This window comes from Ochotona princeps, chromosome 6 (genome assembly GCF_030435755.1).
Source record: "Ochotona princeps isolate mOchPri1 chromosome 6, mOchPri1.hap1, whole genome shotgun sequence".
Taxonomy (NCBI): domain Eukaryota; kingdom Metazoa; phylum Chordata; class Mammalia; order Lagomorpha; family Ochotonidae; genus Ochotona; species Ochotona princeps.
In genome coordinates this window covers 66,884,218-66,907,902 of record NC_080837.1, presented here as the reverse complement: position 1 = coordinate 66,907,902, position 23,685 = coordinate 66,884,218, and the positions used below count along the sequence as shown (strand labels likewise).

Genomic DNA, 23,685 nt, shown 5'->3' with positions numbered 1-23,685 from the left:
CCAGGCGCGTCCCGAGGCGCTTGGCCGCCGCGGCCGCCTGCCAATTGGTTCGCAGTCCTGTCGCTCAGGTCTAGTTCCTACTTCCGCCTCGTTCCTCCCTTTCCTGTCGGTCGCAAGCGGCGCGAGGCAAGGGCTGCAGAGGCTGCGGTCCACGGTAAGCTGAGAACCAGATTGTAACCGTCTTGACGGGCGCCTGCGTTGCTCAGAATCCGGGGGGTGGGGAGTGGATTAGACCGTTGTATCGAAGGGAAAGCGACACCTGCTGCTTTGGATTCGTTGAGTTCGAGAACCGGCTTCTCTCCCTGGGAGCGACGCTCAGGCATGGCGGCCGCAGGGCCGCCGGGCACGCCGGCTGATTAAGGACACGTCAGCCCTCAGGGCCGCTGACGGGGACGGGCTTTCGGAGAGGAAAAGTGAAACCAGGCTCGTTAGGTCCTGGGAGAAGGAACTGGGCGGGTCAGACCCACTAGCTGTTACGTTGCACGCTTCGTAGACGGACCCGAGAGCTAGAAAAATGGAGCGAGTGGGTGTGGGGCAGGAAGTAGGAAATCGAGTCTTCTCCCGGCGTGGAGATTAGATTAACTGCCGCCACGCCTTTTCTTTTTGGGCAGCGTTCAGGAAACTAAGCATCGAGGGAGTCCGTTTGGTATAGAGAACTGATCGTACCGGGCCTCCCTGTACAGTTACTCTCTGCTTTTTAGTGGGTATCGTTCTCTAAATGTTGCATTTAAAAGCTTTCCAGAAAGGTGCACACGTGTCGGTGTTAAATGAGTACATGCTGTGTTTCTGCATTACTATGAATGCTGCTTTCCTGTATTTATTCTGTAGCACTTGGAAAAATGTCTAATGCCTGCTACTTTTACATTTCTTGCTATAGTTGTCTTCAAGTGGGAAACACTTCTACTGAACAAAAATGGTCAACGTACCCAAAACCCGAAGGACTTTCTGTAAGAAGTGTGGCAAGCATCAGCCTCACAAGGTGACGCAGTATAAGAAGGGCAAGGATTCCCTCTACGCACAGGGAAAGAGGCGCTACGACCGGAAGCAGAGTGGCTATGGCGGGCAGACAAAGCCCATTTTCCGGAAGAAGGCCAAAACCACAAAGAAGATCGTGCTGAGGCTGGAGTGCGTGGAGCCCAACTGCAGATCCAAGCGGATGCTGGCCATTAAGAGATGCAAGCATTTCGAACTGGGAGGAGATAAGAAGAGAAAGGGCCAAGTGATCCAGTTCTAAACTTCAGCATTATTATTAATTTGGCTGTTACTTTTAAGGCAAAAATGTTGGCAAGATAGAAAAATGATTTGCAGGAAAATAAATACTGCGGTATTCATACCCAAATTTTGTATTTATTGACTCATGTTTAATGTGTTTCTAAACTAAGGAAATTAACAAATTCTTTGGAATAAAAGATCTCCCTTATTTAACTTTGGTTCCTAAGACTTGGGATTTTGTATATATAATCAAAACATGAGTCCTATGGTTACAGGATGTTATATATTGTGGAAAATATGTAATATAACCATTTTCCTCCTAGTTTCAAAAATATAGTAGTCCCTCTTTATAAATGAGTTAGAAGACATGCAGTGGATGCTGAACTTGTAGATTATATGTATTTTTCCCATATGTACATATTTAAGAGTTGAATTTGTAAAAGGTTAAAAACAGTAATAGCAAAGTCCTATAACAAAATTGCCAGCATTGCTTCTCTTAGACCTTAGGGATATTATTAAGTAAAGGTGACTCAAAGCCTTGGGACCTTGCACCCACATGCAAGACCTGGAAGAAACTCCTGACTTCAGATCTGCTCATCTCTGCCTGTTGTGGCAATTTGGGGAGTGAACCAGCAGGTGTAAGATCTTTTTCTCTCTCTACAATCTTTACATAGTTAATCAGGGTGAGAAGGTTCAAATTTATTTATTAATTTTTGGATAAAGATTTATTTTTATTACAAAGTCAGATATACAGAGAGGAGAAACAGGAAGATCTTCCATCCGATGATTCACTCCCCAAGTGAGTGCAACGGCCAGTTCTGCGCTGATCCAAAGCCAGGAACCAGGAACTTTGTCCAGGTCTCCCACGCAGGTGCAGGGTCCCAAGGCTTTGGGCCGTCTTCCACTGTTTTCCCAGGCCACGAGCAGGGAACTGGATAGGAAGCAGGGCTGCAGGGATTAGAACCAGCACCCATATAGGATCTCAGCACGTTCAAGGTGAGAACTTGAGCTCTTAGGCCATGACGCCGGACCCAAAAAGCAAATCTTAAGCAAAAACTGTAGCAGCTGTGACATGAACCATTTCCCATATAGGATGCTGGTGTTGTAAGTGAAGGATGAGCTAGCTGCACTATGCCAGTGCCCTGGTCCCCATCTTGGAGGTAAACTAATACATTCTTAAAAAGAAAATGAAAACACCTTTACTTATTATTTGAAAAGCATATTTACAGAGAGAAGTGGAAGAAAGATCTTCCACTAGTTCACTCCCCAAATGGCCAGAACTGACCAAAGGCAGGAGCCTGGTGCTTTTTCCAGATTTCTCACATGGGTGTAGGGCCCACAGACTTGAGCCATCCTATGCTGCCTTCTAATACTTAGAATGTATTAGTCCTCATTGGTGTATTTTTATACACAATTTCTAATATTTATGTATTTTAAAAGCAGAGTGATAGAGATCTTCCATCTACTGGTTCATTCCCAAAATGGTTTAACAACAGGCTTGGGCAGGGCCAGACAGGAGCCAGCAGCTCCATCCTCATCTCTGACCATGGATGACAGGCCCAAGTGGGCTGTGTTCTACTGCTTTTCAAGGCACATAGCAGGGAGCTCGATGAGATGAGGGGTAGCCAGGATTCAAATCAGCACTCTGAAACAGGATGCCAGCAGAGCAAATAGTGGCTTAACTCATGGTACTACAGAATTGGCCCCCAAACTCGAATTTTAAAGACTTATTGTTATTTGAAAGAGTTATAGAAAAAGAGAGGGAAATACAGAGATCTTCCATTTGCTGGTTCACTCCACAAATGGCCACAAAAGCCAGAGCCGGGCTGGTATGAAGCTGAGAGCCAGGAGCTCCTTCCAGGTCTCTTATGTGGGTGCAGGCCAACTTCTGCCACTTTCCCAGGCCATTAGCAGGGAGGTGAACTGGAAGTAGCCAGGACCTAAATTAGTGCCCACATGGGAAGCCAGTCCTGCAGGTGCAAGATTAGCCTGCTCTCATTGTGCCGGCCTCTGAAATTACTGTTTAATCAAAGTCAAAGAAGACAAGGGCTGGGACCATGAAGCAGTACGCTAAGCCCCTGCCTTTCACTCTGGCATCCCATATGGGTGCTGATTTTGTGTTTGGATCTACCGTCCCACTTGTGGCCAGGAGGGCACTGGAGGATGGCTCAAGTCCTTGGGACCATGAACCCAGACCAATGGACCCAGTTCCAGCTGTTGTGGTCATTAGGGAGTGAATTAATAAATAGAAGAAAGTTGGTTTAAAAAAAAAACACGCACACGTATATATACATACGTGACCACAGTGATTGAGTAGACCAACATTTGCTTAAGCGATAATCACACAATCATCCTAAAACTTCAGGCTGAATTTCACACAAGTATAACAGATTAAAAACTTAACCTCGAGGGGTGGGGAGAACCCAAGTACCTATGTAACTGTGTCACATAATACAATGTAATTAATGAAGTAAAAATAATAAATTAAAAAAAAAGATTAAAAAAAAACTTAACCTCATAATAAAAGTAATTTTTTAAAAAAGATTTATTTATTTTTTATTGGAAATTAAGATTTGCAGAGAAAAGGAAATACAGAAAGCCGCTGGATCACTCTCCAAATGGCCAGAGCTGAGCTGATCTGAAGCCAGGAGCCAGGAGCCAGGAGCTTCTTCCAGGTCTCCCAAGCAGATGCAGGGTCCCAGTGTGTTGGGCCATCCTCAACTGCCTTACCAGGACACAAGCGGGGAGCTGGATGGGAAGTGGGCAGCCAGGACACTAACTGGCAGCCATATGGGATCCTGGCGCATTCAAGGCTGGGACTTTAGCCACTAGGCTATTGTGCTGAGACCAGTAAATTTGATTTTAATGAAATTAAAGTTTCAGTCAAATGACTTAAGAGTAGACTAGCACACTTTCCTCCTGTTATGTAAACATATAAAGAAAGCTTCCCTTTAATCTGACAGTGTTAAAACAAAGAAATTCCCATGTGATCTGTAAGTAAATGAAATTTGTTTTTGTGGCATTATTCATTACTTTAATGTATCAGTTGAATTCACGTAACAGGTTAGAGAACAGAAGTAAGAAGTAACAGGTGCTTCAGTTCCGCCCATGTTATCTACTAAGACCACAGTGTGAGCAACAGCGTGTAGGTTCATGTTAGCAGTCCCTTGAATGAAGGAGCGTAGACAGAAGCTTCCACAAACACAGGTTTTTGCAGTATCCAAATCTTGGCAAAGATGGAAAGGAATATTATGAGAGTCATATGGGATCCTGTTGGAAAAAAATGTTTAAAAACATGTTACAATATGTTACTAGATTTGTAACTTCAAGTATTAGGAATTATTAGGACACCGAATCATATGACAGAAAAAATTATCACATATATGAGAGCATACTGTTTCATCAAGTAGAAATGAGGAAAATATGCCAAAAACAGTGTATGGCATATTGCGAACTTAAAAGACAATCTATATATTCAATATGTTATTTTTCAGCACCGCTACTTAATATCATCATCCACTGAACATGAATGAAGAAGTCATCTTCCCTTTATACGTTCTTCAAATATCTAACAAATAAGTACTTATTTTTGGAGATTCTAAATTCTGAACCAGTTGGACTAAGGTCAAACCTAGGCATCTGTATTTTTTTAAGATTAGCTTATTTGAAAGGTTAGAATGAAAGAGCAAGACTGAGATCTTGCATCTGCTAGTTCACTCCCCCAGTGGCCAGGACTGGCCCAGGCAGACGCTAGCAGCTTCACCCAGATACCCACCATGGCTGGCAGGAGCCCACACTCTTGGTCCAGCTTCTGCTACATTCCTGGGAGCAGCAGCAGGGAGCTGGATTGGAAATGCAGCAACTGGGCCTGGAGCTGGCATTCATGTGCGATGCTGGCATCGCAGGCTTCAGTTTAACCCACTGCCACAATGCTGGTCCTATATGTCTCTTTGTATATTATTTAAAAGTTCCCCTAGGGAGCAGGTATGTGGTGTAGTGGATTAAAAATGGCCTGCAATGCTGGCATCCCATCTGGGCACCAGTTCAAGTCTGGGTTATTCAAATTCCGCTCCAACTCCCTGCTAAGGCGCCTGGGAAAGCAGCACAGGGTGGTCCACATACTAGAGCCATTGCCACCCATGCACGAGACCCTGCTGAAGCTCCTGGATGCTGGCTTTGACCTGGGGTCCCCCAGCCTGGTGTCTGTCTCGCTGGCTCCCTGTCTCCATCACTCTGCAGTTTAAATACATACATACACATCTAAATAAAGTTCCTCCGTCATTAATGGTAACACTGACTTGCAATTCCAGGTAAACAAATCACATGCACTGTTTTTTTTCTTAAGATTTATTTATTTTTATTGGAAAGTCAGATTTCCAGACAGAAGGAGAGACAGTAAGATTTTCCATCTGCTGGTTCACTCGCCAAGATGCCAAAATGCCAGAGCTGAGCTGATCCAAAGCCAGGAGACAGGAACTTCTTCCTCTGGGTCTCCCACATGGTCACAGGGTTCCAAGGCTTTGGGCCATCCTCCACTGCTTTCCCAGGTCACAGGGAGCTGGGTGGGAAGTGGAGCAGCCGGGATATGAACCAGCATCCAATGGGATCCTGACGCATGCTAGGTGAGGACTCCAACCACTAGGCTACCATGTTGGGCCCATCACATGCACTTGTATAGCCAATATAATTGACACTCTTTTATGAGTCAGTGTTACCGGCAATTACACATATTGTCATTTCTATTTCATTTAAGAACAGAGGCACAGAAAGGGCTCTCACTTTCAATTGTTTGTTGACTATACAAATGCCTGCAACAGTCAGGTCTAGGCTAATCCAAAGTCAGAAGCCCTAAACTCAATCTGGGTTTTCCACATGGATGGCAGGGATGCAGGTACTTGAGCACACCTGCTGCTTCCCAGTGCATGCATTACCAGCCAGGAGCAGAGGCAGAATTCAAACTGACACTCTGCAATGGAACATGAGTGAACGAAGCCTTATATCAACTTCTGTGCCAAACACACACCCCTGCATTGTCATTAAACATGCAATTTCTTGGGCCCAGCATGATAATGTAGCGGTTAAAGTCCTCGCCCTGAACACACCAGGATCCCATATGGGCACCAGTTCTAATCCCGGCAGCTCCACTTCCCTTCCAGCTCCCTGCTTGTGGCCTGGGAAAGCAGTCGAGGACGGCCCAAAGCCTTGGGACCCTGCACCCGTGTGGGAGACCTGGCTGGACCTGGCTTCAAATCAGCTCAGCTCCAGCCGTTGCAGCTGCTTGGGGAGCGAGTCATCAGATGGATCTTCCTCTCTGTCTCTCCTCCTCTCTGTACATCTGCCTTTTCAATAAAACTAAATAAATCTTTTTAAAAAAAAAGCTCATAGAAAAAGATATTTGAAGATAAATTTATTTTAAAAAATGTAATTTTTAAAAAATAACTATTTTAACTGGAAAGTCAGATCTACAGAGAGAAGAGACAAACATCTTCCATCTGCTGGTTCATGCCTCAAGTGCCCACAACAGCCAGACTTGAGGCGACTGAAAGCCAGGAGCCCGGAGTCTCTTCCTGGCCTTGGGCTGTTTTCAGCTGCTTTCCCAGGTAACAAGCAGGGAACTGGATAGGAAGTAGCGCAACTGGGACACGAACTGGCAACAACATGGGATCCTGGTGCACGCAATCACTAGGCTACTGTGCTAGAGCCTCTAACACTCAATTCTTAACTCCTAGTTAACAGTGCAACTTTAAGCCTGGGGTTGTTAAGAGTAAGGTTCCCTGATGGGTAGAGAGTAGAAGCAGCAACAGCAGCAGAAGTATTCCCTGGGAAGTTCTCCAGCCCCACTCCAGTGAATCAGAAGCTCTGAAGGTAGGGATCAGCAATCCTTTAAAATAAACAGTTTATTATTATTATTTTTAAAAATTTATTTTATTTTTATTACAAAGTCAGATATACAGAGAGGAAGAGAGACAGAGAGGAAGAGAGACAGAGAGGAAGATCTTCCATCCGATGATTCACTCCCCAAGTGGCCGCAACGGCTGGAGCTGAGCCAATCCTAAGCCAGGAGTCAGGAGCTTCTTCTGGGTCTCCCACATGATTGCAGGGTCCCAAGGCTTTGGGCAGTCTTCCAGTGCTTTCCCAGGCCACAAGCAGGGAGCTGGATGGGAAGCGGGGCTGCCGGGATTAGAACCGGCGCCACTATGGGATCCTGGCAGGTACAAGGCAAGCACTTTAACCACTACGCTATCGCACCGGGCCCTATTATTTTTTTTAATTTGAAAATCAGATTTATAGAGAGGAGGAGACATTTAGGAAGCTCTTCTATCCAATCACTCAATCCCCAAGCGGCCGCAATGGCCAGAGCTGTGCCAATTCGAAGCCAAGAGCCTGGAGCCTCTTCTGGGTCTCCCATGCAGGTGCAGGGTCCCAAGGCTTTGGGCCATCCTCAACTGCTTTCCCAAGCCACAAGCAGTGAGCTGGATGGGAGCAGGGCTGCAGGATTAGGATCAGTGCCCATATGAGATCCCAGTGCATTCAAGGTGAGGACTTCAGCTGCTAGGTTACTGTGCCAGTAGCCTAAAATAAAGTTTTAAAAAGCATGATTCTGGGGCTTGGCAAAGTAGCCTAGTGGCTAAAGTCCTTATCTTGTATGTGCTGGGATTCCATATGAGCGCTGGTTTGTGTCCTAGCAGCTCCACTTCCCACCCAGCTCCCTACCTGTGGCCTGGGAAAGCAGTGGAGGATGGCCCAAAGCCTTTGGGCCCTGCACCTGCGTGGGAGACACAGAAGAGGTTCCAGGTTCCCGGCATCGGATCGGCGCAGCACCGGCCTTTGCAGTCACTTGGGGAGTGAATCATCGGATGGAAGATCTTCCTCTCTGTCTCTCCTCCTCTCTGTGTATATAACTTTGTAATAAAAATAAATCTAAAAAAAAAAAGAAGCTTAAAATGTCTTTTTCTTAATTTAAGACTTATTTATTTTTATTTGGAAAGTCAGATAAATAGAGAGGAGGAGAGACAGAGAGGAAGATCTTCCATCCGATGATTCATGCCCCAAGTGAGCACAACGGCCAGCGCTTTGCCGATCTGTAGCCAGGAGCCAGGAGCTTCTTCCAGGTCTCCCACATAGGTTCAGCATCCCAAAGCTTTGGGCAGTCCTCGACTGCTTTCCCAGGTCACAGGCAGAGAGCTGGATGGGATGCAGGTCGGCCAGGATTAGAACCGACGCCCATATAAGATTCTAGCACGCGTTCAAGGTGAGGACTTTAACCACTACGCTACAGCGCCAGGCCCCAAAAATGTCTTTTTTGAGTCATGATATTCCTGAGGTCAGCTTTGTGATTGTTGGTTCTGTGGTGTGGCATATGAAGCCACTGCCTGACGCAGCAGCGTCCAATAGGAGGCCCAGCTGAACCACTCATGATTCAGTTCCTTGCTAACATGCCTAGTAAAGTGGCAGAACACAGCCCAGTTGTTGAACCTCTGCACCGGGAAGAGGCTCCAGGCTCCTGGCTCTGCTCTGGCACAGCCCTAGCAAGTGCAGACATTTGGACAGTGAGCCAATGGATGGAAGATCTCCCTGTCTTTCCCTCTAACTATGCCTTTCAAATAAATAAATATTAAAAAATAAAAGAAATATTTCTATCTTTTGATTCACATTTTAACCTCCACATCTACATGCAAGAAACACAAATAAGTAACAAGTTCAAAGTGTCAAAAAAAAAAGTGTCAAGAAAACAACTACAGTGAGTGTTCAAAAAAGAAAAAAAAATCAAAGAAGAGGGTCCAGCGCCATAGCCTAGAGGTTAAAGTCCTTGCCTTGCATGCACTGGGATCCCATATGGCCACCAGTTCAACTTCCGGTGGTCCTGCTTTCCATCTAGATCCTTGCCTGTGGCCTGGGAACACAGTTGAGCACGGCCAAAGCCTTGGAACCTTGTGCCCGCGTGGGAAGAAGCTCCTGGCTCCTGGCTTTGGATCAGCTCATCTCCGGCCACTGCGGCTGCCTGGGGAGTGAACCACTGCACGCACGATCTTTCTGTCTCTCCTCCTATTTATCTGACTATCCAATTTAAAAAAAAATGAGCAACTGTGTCCTAGTCCCATGACTTAGGTCTGAGTGCAGCTCAAGAATTTGCACCTCTGACAAGTTTCCAGGTAATGCTAATGCTGGGAGTAAGGGGACTTACACTTTGAAAAAATGCATTCATTCATTCAATTTTTTTTAAAGATCAATTAGTTTTCCTGTTTGAATGGTAGAGTAATAAAAAGGAAAGAGAGGGCCCAGCGGCGTGGCCTAGCGGCTTAAGTCCTCGCCTTGAAAGCCCCAGGATCCCATATGGGCGCTGGTTCTAATCCCGGCAGCTCCACTTCCCACCCAGCTCTCTGCTTGTGGCCTGGGAAAGCAGTCGAGGACGGCCCAGTGCCCTGGGACCCTGCACCTGCCTGGGAGACCCGGAAGAGGTTCCAGGTTCCCGGCTTCGGATCGGCGAGCACCGGCCCGTTGCAGTCACTTGGGGAGTGAATCATCGGACGGAAGATCTTCCTCTCTGTATATGACTTTGTAATAAAAATAAATAAATCTTAGAAAAAAAAAAAAAAGGGAAAAAAAGACAACTTCCATCTGCTGGTTCCCTCCTCAAGTGGTCATTACAGATGGGGATGACTAGGCTAGAGTCAGGGGCCCAGAAACTCAGCAGTCTCTCGTACTGGAGGCAGGGGTTCAAGGGTTCAAGGCATCATGTGCAGCTTCTCAGGCTCAACAGCAGGGGGCGACCAGAAGTTCCGTAGCCAGGACTGGCACTCTAACACACAAAGCAGTTGTCCCACGTATAAGGTCATACTACAATGCCCAGCCTCAATCTGAATACATATTAAGCAGTGATGTATTCATAGACCAAGAGACACTACAATTTAGAACGTATAAAAACAGTGGAGAATAAAACAAAATCCACACCCACGTGGATCCTGCATTTCACTGGGGAAAACTGACAACAATGTCCAAAATACACGACAGGCACTGCAGCAATGCAAGCGCATCTACCGTTAGCAGAACCAGCATCCCACATGGGCGCTGGCTTGAGACCCCGCTGCTCCACTGCTAATCCAGATCCCACATGGGCGCTGGCTTGAGACCCCGCTGCTCCACTTCTAATCCAGATCCCACATGGGCGCTGGCTTGAGACCCCGCTGCTCCACTTCTAATCCAGATCCCACATGGGCGCTGGCTTGAGACCCCGCTGCTCCACTTCTAATCCAGATCCCACATGGGCGCTGGCTTGAGACCCCGCTGCTCCACTGCTAATCCAGATCCCACATGGGCGCTGGCTTGAGACCCCGCTGCTCCACTTCTAATCCAGATCCCACATGGGCGCTGGCTTGAGACCCCGCTGCTCCACTTCTAATCCAGATCCCACATGGGCGCTGGCTTGAGACCCCGCTGCTCCACTTCTAATCCAGATCCCACATGGGCGCTGGCTTGAGACCCCGCTGCTCCACTTCTAATCCAGATCCCACATGGGCGCTGGCTTGAGACCCCGCTGCTCCACTTCTAATCCAGATCCATGATAATGCACCTGGGAAAGCAGCTTGGGGCCTACACATAGGTGGGAAACCAGGAATAAGCTCCTAACTCTTGGATTCCAGTTTTGGATGGGCTCAGATTCAGCTGTTACAGCCATATGAGGAGTGAACCAGTGTTTGGAAGCTCTCTTTGCTTTTCAGGCAAATAAACGAATTGTAAACAAAACATATAATGCCAGAGCCAATGTTGTGGCACCTACAAAGTGTTTCCCATATGGGAGTTGGTTTGTGCCCTGGCTACTTTCCAATCCAGCTCCCTGCAAACAGCCTGACAAAAGCAGTAGAGGATGGCCCAAATGTCTGAGTCCCTTTCACCAAAATTTGGGACTGGATAAAGCTCCTAGTTTTGACCTCACCCAGCACTGGCCATTGAGGCTATCTGGGGAGTGACCCAGGGTATGCTAAGATCTAACTCTTTCAAATACACAGATACACAGATACAAATGTAAATATACATATACATGTGTGCATACATGCCAAGCAACAGATCCTATGACAAAAAAAACAGTTCAAGCCATGTAAAGACTAGGGAATGAAACTTTAAGACTGCCAGGTAAGAGCTTTCTGGAGGGCCTGGCACAGAAGCATAGTGGCTAAAGTCCTCTCCTGGAAGGCCGGAATCCCATATGGGCACTGGTTCTAATTCCAGTGGCTCCGCTTCCCATCCACTCCCTGCTTGTGACCTGGGAAAGCAGTCGAGGACGGTCCAAAGCCTGGGGACTCTGCACCCATGTGGGAGACCTGGAGGAGGTTCCAGGCTCCTGGTTTCGGATCGGCACAGCTCTGGCCACTGCAGCCACTTGGGGAATGAACTATCGAATGGAAGATCTTCTCTGTCTCTCCTCCTCCTCTCTGTACATCTGCCTTTCCAATAAAAATAAATAAATTTTTTAAAAAAAGAACTTTCTGGAATGACACTTGGGCAGAGTTGAATGAAGTATGTAAGCTATGATAAGAAACAACCTGGTGACAAACCTAGGTTGGTATCAAAGACCACACCTTATAACTATTAAAACCTTACCTATTACCAAGTACGGCCCGTGCAGAAGATTCTAACAAAGTTAATGGCACTTGGAGCTTTATAACTGGAAGGACTTTCGGTTGTTCAAAAGTATTTCCAAAAAGATCCAAGTACTCAAGGGATAAATTTTTAAATTCACTTGGCAGAAACAGAAGCTTATTTCGAGCTGCTGACAAAAACCGAAGGTTTGTTAGTTGTCCTATCTTGAAAGGAAACTGAATCAATTCATTATCATCCACTTTTAAAATGATAAGCTCTCGGAGCTGGCAAAACTGCACAGGCAGCGCTCTGATTCTGTTCTTGCTGAGATCCAAGCTTCGAAGAGACTTCTGGAGTGTAGACTGACACAGGTCTATGCTGAACGACTCCAAGTGGTTATCATTCAGGTTAAGGTCTTGAAGGTGAATGAGGTCTCCAATCGTAGCTGGCAGCTTTTTGATATGGTTATGACTCAAGTCTAATTTCCTAAGGTTTTTGAGACAAAGCATACGCATATCAACTCGGACAAGGCTACAGTAAGAAGTCTGAAGATGCTCCAGGGAACATGGGAAGCTCTTGCTGAGAGGATAGTCCTTTTTGGATGTGATAATCATTTTAGTTTTAAATTTTTCAAATTCAGAAGCCTTTACTGGCGCAAGTGTTGAAAGCTGTACATTAACATTACAGCCTCTATGAGCCAGTCTCACAGTTGAAAGAAAGTCCTTTAAATGGTTGGAATTGGCCTGAATAAATGAAAAGAGATTGTGCAATTACATACTATACATTAGAAAATACACACATGCTAACTCTAGAATTATATATGAAGGTTATACAATCACTTAACTGAAACTGGATGCAAAATGTAAATATTTCAGGGCCTGGTGCAGTGGCCTGCCCGCTAAAGTCCTCGCTTTGAACACGCAGGATCCCATGTAGCAGCTGGTTCTAATCCCGGCAACCCCGCTTCCCATCCAGCTCCCTGCTTGTGGCCTGGGAAAGCAATGGAGGACTGCCCTAAACCTTGGGACCCTGCACCTGTGTGGAAGACCCGGAAGAGCTCCTGGCTCTTGGCTCCTAATTGGCACAGCTCCGGCTGTTGTGGCCACTTTGGTAGTGAATCATCGGATGGAAGATCATCTTCTCTGTCACTCCTCCTCTCTGGCTTTCCAATTAAAATAAAATAAATAAATCTTTAAAAAATGTAAATATTTTAGCATTTGGACTAAACCTCAATGTAAACTTTTTGAGAGCCGAGTGTCTTGTGAGTACTGGTTTGAGTCCTGGCTGCCCCATTTTCAATCCAGCGCCCTCCTAAAAGCCTAGGAAAAGCAGCAGAATATGGCCCAAATCCATGGGACCCTGCACTCCTGTGGGGGACCCACAGAAAGCTTTTGATTCCTGGCTGCAGTCTGGTCCAGCCGCTGTAGCTATATCTATCTGGGGAATGAACCAGCAAATAGAAGCTCTGTCTTTCCCTCTCTCTATGCATCTACCTTTCAATAAACATAACATTAATAAAAGGTTTTTGAAAAAAAATGGAAGTTGGGCCCGGCGGCGTGGCCTAGCAACTAAAGTTCTCGCCTTGAACGCCCCGGGATCCCATATGGGCGCCGATTCTAGTCCCGGCTGCTCGACTTCCCACCCAGCTCCCTACTTGTAGCCTGGGCAATAAGTCGAGGACGGCCCAATGCTTTGGGATCCTGCACCCGCGTGGGAGACCCGGAAGAGGTTCCAGGTTCCCAGCTTCGGATCGGCGCACACCGGCCCGTTGCGGCTCACTTGGGGAGTGAATCATCGGACGGAAGATCTTCCTCTCTGTATATCTGACTTTGTAATAAAATAAATAATTCTTTAAAAAAAAATCAATCAATCAATCTTTAAAAAAAAAAAGGAAAAATTATGTCACGAATACATATTTTAAATAAAACTATTCTCTATAGGTGGTGAATAAAACTGTTCAAAGGCAGAACCAAAAAATTATACAATAAGATAGGTTTCATGTGAGACTTGGGCTTAAAGATAAACCAACCAAAATTTGCACTACCTTTGAAGCAGGACATGCTGGAGGCTGTGTACTGTTCCTAGGGTGCCATGTACACAGTGAGTCACACACAGTGACATCCTTCCTGAAACATGATGCCAGAAAACACACAGGACAAGGGTGAGATGGAGAAATTATCGATAAAGTAGCATCTCATCGAAAAACAGGTAACACTTGGAGGATACTTTGGAAGCTACCGTGTATAGTTACAGGACTAGTGATCTTGCAGGCAAATGGGAGCTAAGGAGAAGAGAAAGACTGGAAATACGGTAGACTGTAAGTAAGCCTGGATGTAAGCAGAAAGGAAAGAGTAGGAGGGAAAGCACTGAAGAATTTTGGGCTGGACTGTAAGACAGGGGCTGGCGTGACGGGTGAAGCCACCACCTGCGAGCCTGGTATACTATACTGGTGCTGCTTCAAGTCCCAGCTGCTTTATTTCTGACCCAGCTTCTTTTTAAAGGCCTGGGAAAAGCAGCAGAAGATGGCCCAAGTACGGCCCAGAGTGGTGGAAGAGTGGCTAAAGTTCTCACACTGTATGTGCTGTGATTTCAAACGTGCACCGGTTCTAATCCCGGTGGCCCCTGGGAAAGCAACTGAGGACAGCATAAAGCCTTGGGACCCTGTACCTGCGTGGGAGACCTGGAAGAAGCTTCAGGCTCCTGGCTTCGGATCAGCACAGCTCCGGCCATTGCGGCCACGTGGGGAGTCAATCAGCAGAGAGAATATCTTCTTCTCAGTGTCTCCTCTTCTATATATCCAAATTTCCAATAAAATAAAATCTTTTTTTTTTTAAAGATTTTATTATTATTGGAAAGCCGGATATACAGAGAGGAGGAAAGACAGAGAGGAAGATCTTCCGTCCGATAATTCACTCCCCAAGTGAGCCACAACGGGCCGGTGCTGGGCCAATCCGAAGCCGGGAACCTGGAACCTCTTCCGGGTCTCCCACGCGGGTGCAGGGTCCCAAAGCCTTGGGCCATCCTCAACTGCTTTCCCAGGGCACAAGCAGGGAGCTGGATGGGAAGTGGAGCTGCCGGGATTAGAACCGGCGCCCATATGGGATCCCGGGGCGTTCAAGGCGAGGACTTTAGCCGCTAGGCCACGCCGCTGGGCCCAATAAAATAAAATCTTAAAAAAAAAAAAAAAAAGATGATGGGCCAAGTGCTTGGGCCTTTGACACCCACATGGAACATGCACCTCCTGGCTCTTGACTTTGTCTTATCTAGGGAGTAAACCAGCAGAGGGATACTCTTACTCCCTTCCTTCTTCCTTTTCTCTGGTTAACTTTGACATTCAAAACAAATACATTTTGGGCTCGGCAGCGTGGCCTAGTGGCTAAGGTCCTCGCCTTGATCCCATATGGCCGCTGGTTCTAATCCCGGCAGCTCCACTTCCTCTCTCTCTCCTCCTCTCAGTATATCTGACTTTGTAATAAAAAAAAAATAAATCTTTAAAAAAAAAAATACATTTCTTTAAGATTTATTTTATTTTTATTGGAAAGGCAGATATATAGCAGACAGGAGAGGCAGAAAGATCTTCTGTCTGATGATTCACTCCCCAAGCAGCCGCAACGGCTGGACCTGTGTGGGTACAGGGTCCCAAGGCTTTGGGCCATCCTCGACTTGGTTTTCCCAGCCACAAGTAGGGAACTGGATGGGAAGCAGAGCTGCCGGGATTAGGACCAGCGCCTATATGGAATCCCAGTGTGTGCAAGGCGAGGATTTCAGCTGGTAGGCTATCGCACTGGGGCCCAAATAAATCTTTTTAAAAAATTCACAGAAAAAAAGGAATTATAAGACAAGGGGCTAGTATTTTAGCACAGTAGGTTAAAGCACTCTTTGTGAAAATAACATCCCATACTGGAACTGCCAAGTTTTTTTTATCCAACTTCTCGACAATGTGCCTGGAAAGGCAGTGAATGATGTTTGGCCTGCTGGGACCTGGGTCACCCGTGCAGAAGACCTGAATGGAGTTCCTTGCACCTGTCTTTAGATTGGATTAGCCCTTAATGTTGTGGCTACTCGGGAAATGAGCCAGTGGAAGGTGAAAGGAAGACTGCTTTCTCTCCCTATCACTTTGCCTTAAAATTATTAATTATTTTTTTTTAAATGGTATGTGGTTTGTAGGAATGAATGTTTGGCCTCGTAGTTAAAATATCAAATGGGGGGGCAGGCAGGGAGGGAGGGCACACTGTGATGTAGCAAATTAAGCGACCACCTTTGGACCACTACCACCTGCAGTACTAACATCCCCTGAGCGCTGGTGTGTGTGCATGCTGGTTATTCCATTTCCAGTCAAGCTCCCTGCAGCTGTGCCCAGGACCAGGGCAGTGGCGAGAGGGAAGAGCAGAGGGGAGCAGCGGAGGGTGTAAATCTGCCTTTCCAAGAAAAATAAATAAATCTTAAAATTTTATATTTATTTATTTTTACTGGAAAAACAGACTAGAATTTATGGAGAGAAGAAGAGTCAGAGAGAAAGATCTTCCATCTGCTGGTTCACTCCCCAGATGGCTGCAACAGCTGGAGCTGAGCTGATCCAAAGCCAGGAGCTTCTTCCAGGTCTCCCACACGGGTGCAGGGTCCCAAGGCTTTGGGCCATCCTCGACTGCTTTCCCAGGCCACAAGCAGGGAGCTGGATGGGAAGTAGAGCAGCTGGGACACGAACTGGCTCCATATGGGATCCCAGCACTTGCAACAGCCATTGAGTCATTACACTGGGACCAAAGTAAAGAAATAAGTCATAAATCTAAGAAAAAGAAAACACAGCTAAGCATCTTAATTACTGATGTTTCTAATTACTAATGTTTCTAATACCATACCTTACTTAAACAGATGTCCACAGGAGGCTCTTTCAACCGAATAGTTGCTTTCCCCTCATCTACAAACTTGGTGAAGAATTGCTCAATATTCTCCTTCAGCTGCTTAAAATCAATGGGTAAAAAAGAGATTAAACCAGATAGTGTCACGCAATAATATCTTTTTTTAAGACCTATTTTTTTTTATTGGAAAGTCAGATATATATAGAGAAGGAGAGACAGAGAGTAAGATTCACCGTCTGCTGATTCACTCCCCAAATGGCCACAACAGCCGGAACTGTGCTGATCTGAAGCCAGGAGTCCACAGCTTCTTCCAGGTCTCCCGCACAAGTGCAGGGTCCCAAGGTTTTGGGCCATCCTCCACTACTCTCCCAGGCCACAAGCAGTCAGCTGGATGGGAAACAGGGTCGTTGGGACCAGAACCAAGGCCTGTATGGGATCCCAGTGCATGCAAAGAGATGACTTTAGCCACTAGGCTACCATGCCAGGCCCTGCAATATTTATAACAACCTAAAATGTGCCAGTTACTTTATCAGGCTTGGGTTTGTTTTTCTGCCCTTTAATTGCGGGTGTTCTAGCACTTTTTCAGAGGTGGTCATTTGGTGCAATTATGATGTGCTGGTGACACCTGCATTCCCTAAGAGCGTAGCTGTGTGTAAAGCCTGGCTGTACTTGTGATTTTAGTTTCTGTAACGTACACGCTAGGAGACAGAAGGTGATGGCTCAAGTGACTGGGTCCCTCCCACCCACATGGGAACTGGATTGAGTATGAGATTCTGGCTTTCATTTTTTTTTTTGAAGATTTATTTATTTTTATTGGAAAGTCAGATTTACAAAGAGAAGGAGATGCAGAGAAAGATCTTCCATTGTCCAGTTCATTCCCCAAACGGTAACAGCCAGAGCTGAGTTGATTTGAAGCCAGGAGCCTGAAGCTTCTTTCAGGTCTCCCACACGGATGCAGGGTCCCAAGGCTTCAGGTCATCTTTGACTGCTTTCCCAGGCCACAAGCAGGGAACCAGATGGGAACTGAAACAGCTGGGACATAAATCGGCACCCATACGGTAACCTAGTGCGTGCAAGGTGAGGATTCAGCTGCTACGCCATTGTGTTGGGCCCCAATCCTGGTTGCTGCAAGCCTCAGGGGAAAACCAGCAGATGGGACAACTGTTATTCTGGCTTTCAAGATGGGAAAATAAATAAATAAATAAATAAAATGTGCCCAGTGTTGTAGCATATCAGGTAAAGCCACCACCTGTAGTGCCAGCATCGCATTTAGGTGCCACTTTGAGTCATGTTACTTTACTTTGAATCCAGGTTCCCAATGATACACCTAGAAAAGCACTGGAAAATGACCCAAATGTTTGGGTTTCTGCACCCACATGAGAAACCCAGGAGAAGCTCCTGGCTCTCGGCTTTGATTCGGCTCAGTGCTGGCCACAGCAGCCATATAGAGTGAGCAGGCACATGGGAGAGGTCTCTCTCTGCCTCTGCTTATTCCTTTCTGTAACTCTTCCTTTCAAATAAATAAATAAATCCTTAAAAAAAAATTCCTCAGCGTGTGGGCATTTGGTACAGTGCCTAGAAAGCCACTTGGGACACCTGCGTCCCATACTGGAGTTTTTGGCTTCAAGTCTTAGCCCATCTTGTGATCTGAACTTCCTGTCAGCATGTATCTACATGGCGGCTGGTGATTGCTCTAGTAGTTGAGTCCCTGCCACTCACAGGACAGACCCAGACTGAATTCCAGCTGCAGCTATTCTGTGGGCATTTGAAGAGTGAGCTGGTGGACGGAAGAGATATCTTTCTCAAATAAAAGTATTTTTAAAAATAGTCATGTCATGGGACTGGAGCCATGGCATATCATGTTAAGCTTCTACATGTGGTACTGATACCCCATAAAGGCACTGCTTTGAGTCCCTACTGCTCCACTTCTGAACCAACTTGCTGCCTATGTGCCAGGGAAAGCAGAGGAGGATGAACGGCCAACTCCTTAAGCCCCAGCACCCATGTTAGAAGACCCTAAAGAAGCTCCTGGCTCCAGATGAGCCCTCCTGGTCATTTGGGAGTAAATAAGCCGATAAAAATCTGTCTCTCCTTCTCTCTCTGTAACTTTGACTTTCAAATAAAAAAAGTAACTCTTTTTTTAGGTGCCAGTACCATGGCTCTACAGGCCAATCCTCCAACTTCAAGCACCAGAATTCCACATGGGGGCCCGGCACGACAGCTTTGGACTGTGTTCAAGGTGAGGACTTTAGCTGCTAGGTCCTCGCCTTGAACATGCCGGGATCCGATATGTTCACCAGTTCTAATCCCGGCAGTTCCACTTCCCATTCAGCTCCCTGCTTGTAGCCTAGGAAAGCAGTCGAGGACGGCCCAAAGCCTTGGGACCCTGCACCCGTGTGGCAGACCTGGAAAAGAAGTTCCTGGCTCCTGGCTTCGGATTGGCTCAGCTCTGGTTCTTGCAGCCATTTGGGGAGTGAACCAGCAGATAGAAGCTCTTTCCCTCTCTGTCTCTCCTTCTCAGTGGATCTCTTTAAATCAAAACAAACACACAAAATCTCTTATAAAAAAATTAACCACATTAGCCCATGTTCTTCTTTTCTATTTTTTATAAGGCTTATTTATTTTTTTGAAAGAATTGTTTATTTTTATTGGAAAGGCGGATATAGAGAGGAGGACAGACAGACACGAAGATCTTCCGTCCAATGGTTCACTCCACAAGTGACGGCAACGGCTGGAGCTATGCCAATCCTAAGGCAGGAGCCAGGAGCCAGGAGCTCTTCTGGGCCTCCCCCACGGGGAGGGTCCCAAGGCTTTGGGCCATCCTCGACTGCTTTCCCAGACCACAAGCAGGGAGCTGGATGGGAAGTGGGGTCGCCGGGATTAGAACCAGTGACCGTACGGGATCCTGGCGCGCGCAAGGCAAGGACTTTAACCACTATGCTATCATGCCAGGCCCAAGGCTTATTTATTTTTATTGGAAAGGCTGATACACAGAGAGGAGATACAAAGAAAAAGATCTTCTATCTGCTGGCTCACTTCGCTCTGCAACCGGCTGCAACAGCCACAGCTAAGCTGATTCAAAGCCAGGAGCCTCCTCTGAATCTCCCATGTGGGTGCAGGGTCCTTGATTGCCTTCTCAGGCCACAAGCAGGGAGCCGGATGGGAAGCAGAACAGCTGGGACACGAACCGGCGCCCATATAGGATCCTGGTGCATGAAAGACAAGGATCCAGCCACTAGACCATTGCACCAGGCCCAGCCCATATTCTTGGAAAAAAAAAATCCCTTAAGTGTATGCAATGAAGCATCAGCGCTAGGGGGAGGGGAGGATGAACCGAGAGAACAGAAATAAGGCGATCCGTTAACAGACAAGCAGGAAGGGGCGATTTAAACTTCAGGTGGGATGGAAAGAAATCCACAACATGATACATACTTAGCGGGCTGACTTGAAAGGATTCACTAATATATTGGAGGTGAGAATGCAGTCTTTATGGTTTCTGGATGTGGGTGCAAAATATTGTCTGAAAAGATTTGGATGTGGCAAGAAAATTCTTTTATGGTTATTGTGGATTTGCAATGCAGTAACAATCCATGGTAAGATTTCCAGGGGTGACCAGCAGCTAAATCCTCACCTTGCATGTGTTGGGCGCCATATGCGCGCCAGTTCATATGCTGGCTGCTCCACTTCCCTTCCAGCTCCCTGCTTGTGGTCTGGGAAAGCAGTCGAGGACGGCCCAAAGCTTTGGGACCCTGCACCCACACAGGAGACTCAGAGGAAGGTCTTGGCTCCAAGCTTCGGATCAGCTCAGCTCTGGCCACTGCGACTACTTGGGGAGTGAACCAGCGGTTGGAAGCTCTTTCTTTCTGTATCTCCTCTCTGTAAAATCTGCCTTTCCAATAAAAATAAATAAATCTGAAAAAAAAAAATTCCATGGGAATGCATGTGGCACAGTGGTTACAATGCCAGTTGAAACACTCCCAGCCTGAATCAGTGGCTCAGTTGGAGTCCTGGCTGCAATTCCACATCCAGTTTCCTGGTATGACACGCCAAGGGAAGCAGCAGGCAATTGCTCAAGTAACTCATCTCCCTGCCACCTATGTAGCAGAACTGCATTGGATGTTCTGGGGTTTTGGGATTCTGTGTTTGATCTGGTCAGACTGGCTGTGCAGGTGCCCAGAGATGGAAGACAGCTGTTCATGTGTTTTAGATAAATACAAACTCAAGAGACTTCCAATAGGCAATAAATTCAAGTTCAAAGTTGAGGAAAAGGACTAGCTAATAACAAGATTTAGGAGTCAGAGTTATAGATGAAGCTAAATTCGCGAGGCAGCAAAGCAGAGGGTTTAACAAGAGTCCCTGGGCACCGCTGTCATGCAGCACCAATACTCAGGCTCCAGTATCCAGGGCTAGCATCACCTAACTCATCTAAATCCATGTAGATTTATTTGGCACTTACTATGTCCTGAGTGCTGCGGCTAAAGCTTCATGGTTCATAACAAAATTTTGCTTAAGAACCCCACAGTGGGAGCTGGTACTAAGGTACAGCAGGTGAAGCTGCTGTCTGGGACACACCTGCATTCCTCCCAACTACATGCCTTTGTCCTGTTCTTGGAAAATAGTGGACGATGGTCCAAGTGTTTGGAATCCTGCCACCCACGTGAGACACCTGCATGGAGTTTCCAGGTCCTGATTTTAGCCCGGCTCAGCCCCAGATGTTGTGTCCACTTGGGAAGTGAACCAGCAAACAGAGGATCTCTGTCACTCTTTCAAAAAACAAAATCCATCTTAAAAACACACTAGGGAACTAGACATTCATGTAATCAAGTGGTTAAGATATCCACATCCCACATCCGCACTGGTTACTGACCCAGCACTCCTGCAATGCAGACACTGAGAGGCAGCAGTAACGGTACAAATGAACTGGGTTTTGTTACCCACATGGGAGATCTGAACTCCCACTAATGTATTACTGCAGTAGAAGCTTTAAGAAAGACAGCACTGCAGGCTTTTAAAAGCAGCAGTGGGCACAGCCTGGAGGCTCAACAGGCTAATCTTCCACCACTAAGTGCCAGCATCCCATATGGGTGCCGGTTTATGTCCCAGCTATTCCACTTTCTCTCCAATTCCCTGTTTGTGGCCTGAGAAAGCAGTAGAGGATGCCCCACGTCCCTGGGACCCCGCACCCATGGGGGAGTCCTGGAGGAGGCTTCCGGCTACGTACCAGCTCAGTTCTGCAATTTGGGGAGTGACCCAGCAGATGGAAGACTTCTGTCTTTTCTCTCCGTAAATCTGCCTTTCAAAATAAATAAATAAATAAATAAACAAAAATAAAAATAAAGAGGAAAATCAGCAGTACCTGCAATGGGCATGAAAGGAGTGAGTTTATGGGAAGAGAAATGCAGAGCCAATCGAGTTGCAAGCTTGCTTCTGTCACCTAATAGTTTCTAATCCACAATACATTGGGATTTCCAGTGTTACTTTTAACATTCATTTATTTCATTGGAAAGGCAGATTTACAGAGAGGAGATACAGAAAGATCTTCTGTCTGCTGGTTCACTCCCCAAGTGGCCCCAACAGTCAGAGCTGAGCTGATCAAATGCCAGGAGCCAAGAGCCTCTTACAGATCTTTCACACAGCAGCAGGGTCCCAAGGCTTTGGGCCGTCCTCAACTGCTCTCCCAGGACACAAGCAGGGAGCTGGATGGGAAATGGAGCAGCCAGCATATGAACCAGCATCCATATGGGATCCTAGCGCATGTGATGCAAGGACCTTAGCCACTAGGCTACCACACCAGGCCCTCCAAATTTTCTTTCCATTCCAAAAGTGTCATCAATGATGTCAGGCACACGGAAACATTTAGGCTTTCCATTACTTTGGTCAAACACCTAACGCTTCTTAATTGGACAGTAGCATTTCATTTCCTCCACTAAGCATGTTCACCGTGGAACATAACATCATTAAGGAAATAATCCTAGAAACCCTTTCAATCCACCCAGAAGTCCAATGGCAGGAGGCGTGGTGAAGCACCATCTCGCTTGTGGACACAAAGGTATTCCAGTCATTTTCACAAAAACACCACGGAGGCTGCTAATGGAGGAAAAGGAAACGTTACAAATCCTGGGCCCTAAATAGTTTCTAAACTTCCAAGAGCCTGCACAGAAGTTACTATTGCTCGGCAAATACTAAAATGCTGTGAACCTTAAGAACCCAGGGCAATCAATACTCTAAAGGCGGCGAGGCAGACGGGGGTGGAATGCAGTAATTCATAATTCAAAGCATCGCTATTTCGTTGCTGAACTAACCTGGCCTACCGACTCCCATCATCTCCGAGATGTTTACAAACCGTGGCAGGCAGAATCGAGCGTTTCCTTTGCAGCGGTTTCAGACCGGCCGAAACTCACAGGCTTTTAAAGGGGCGGGGCTGCTGTCCGCGAACCCGGAGTGGCAGGCAGCGAACGAGAGGCTGCCTTCTCCGGAGCTTTGGACCCTTCCCACCCGGCCACCGCCTGCCCCCGTCCGCGAACCTCATAGCGGGTCCCGTGCTTATCCTTCAGGGTGGAGACGAGCAGACAGGCGCGCCGCGGGCCGGGCAGCTGACTTCTGGGCGTCTGTTCACAAACACTCAACACGGCTCGCACGCCCTTGCCCCGGTTCCTCATGCCCAAGGTGGGCAAGTGGCGGCTCACCACCTCCACGTCGCAGTGCAACTTCATCGCGCCCGAACCAGGACGAGCCTGGACCTCGACTTTGAAGATTTCCCTCTTCCCGCCTCCCGCGCGCGGCCGCCGGGGTCCTCGGGCGGAGAGGCTGCCCGCGGCTGCGCCTGCCCGTGCGTCGAGGTGAGGTCTCGGGCCCGCCCAGGTGCGTGTCCTCCGAGGCCCACGGCGGGGTGCTGGCCTCAGTTTCTCTGCGGGACTGAGTCCTTGCTGAGGGGGGTGCGGCGAGGTGAGACCGCCAGAGTACCGGTGGAAGCCGGCGCTCGCCGGGGGCGCACGGTCCTTCCCTCACAGCGCGCGGGGCGGGCGGCAGCTGTTCT

The 23,685-nt window shown here is 47.2% G+C and overlaps 2 protein-coding genes across 3 annotated transcripts; one reads left to right on the top strand and one right to left on the bottom strand.

Annotated features, from left to right (window-relative positions):
* The first annotated feature begins 81 nt into the window (after positions 1 to 81).
* RPL36AL (ribosomal protein L36a like) lies at positions 82 to 1,333 on the top strand. The gene is made up of 2 exons (XM_004584796.3): positions 82 to 154; positions 878 to 1,333. Exon 2 carries the CDS (start codon positions 914 to 916, stop codon positions 1,232 to 1,234), a length of 321 nt encoding a protein of 106 aa, XP_004584853.1. The 5' UTR covers positions 82 to 154; positions 878 to 913; the 3' UTR covers positions 1,235 to 1,333.
* Positions 1,334 to 4,199: 2,866 nt separating this feature from the next.
* LRR1 (leucine rich repeat protein 1) lies at positions 4,200 to 23,482 on the bottom strand. 2 transcript variants are annotated; one of them, XM_058665367.1, is made up of 4 exons: positions 23,174 to 23,482; positions 16,650 to 16,751; positions 11,812 to 12,533; positions 4,200 to 4,482 (listed from the first exon to the last, which is right to left on the bottom strand). In XM_058665367.1, the coding sequence occupies exons 1-4, from the start codon at positions 23,360 to 23,362 to the stop codon at positions 4,242 to 4,244; spliced, it is 1,254 nt and encodes a 417-aa protein (XP_058521350.1). In that variant the 5' UTR covers positions 23,363 to 23,482; the 3' UTR covers positions 4,200 to 4,241. The 2 variants fall into 2 exon arrangements, with proteins under 2 accessions (XP_058521350.1, XP_058521351.1); XM_058665368.1 differs by having other exon boundaries at positions 16,650 to 16,748; positions 23,174 to 23,473.
* Between the last annotated feature and the right edge of the window lie 203 nt (positions 23,483 to 23,685).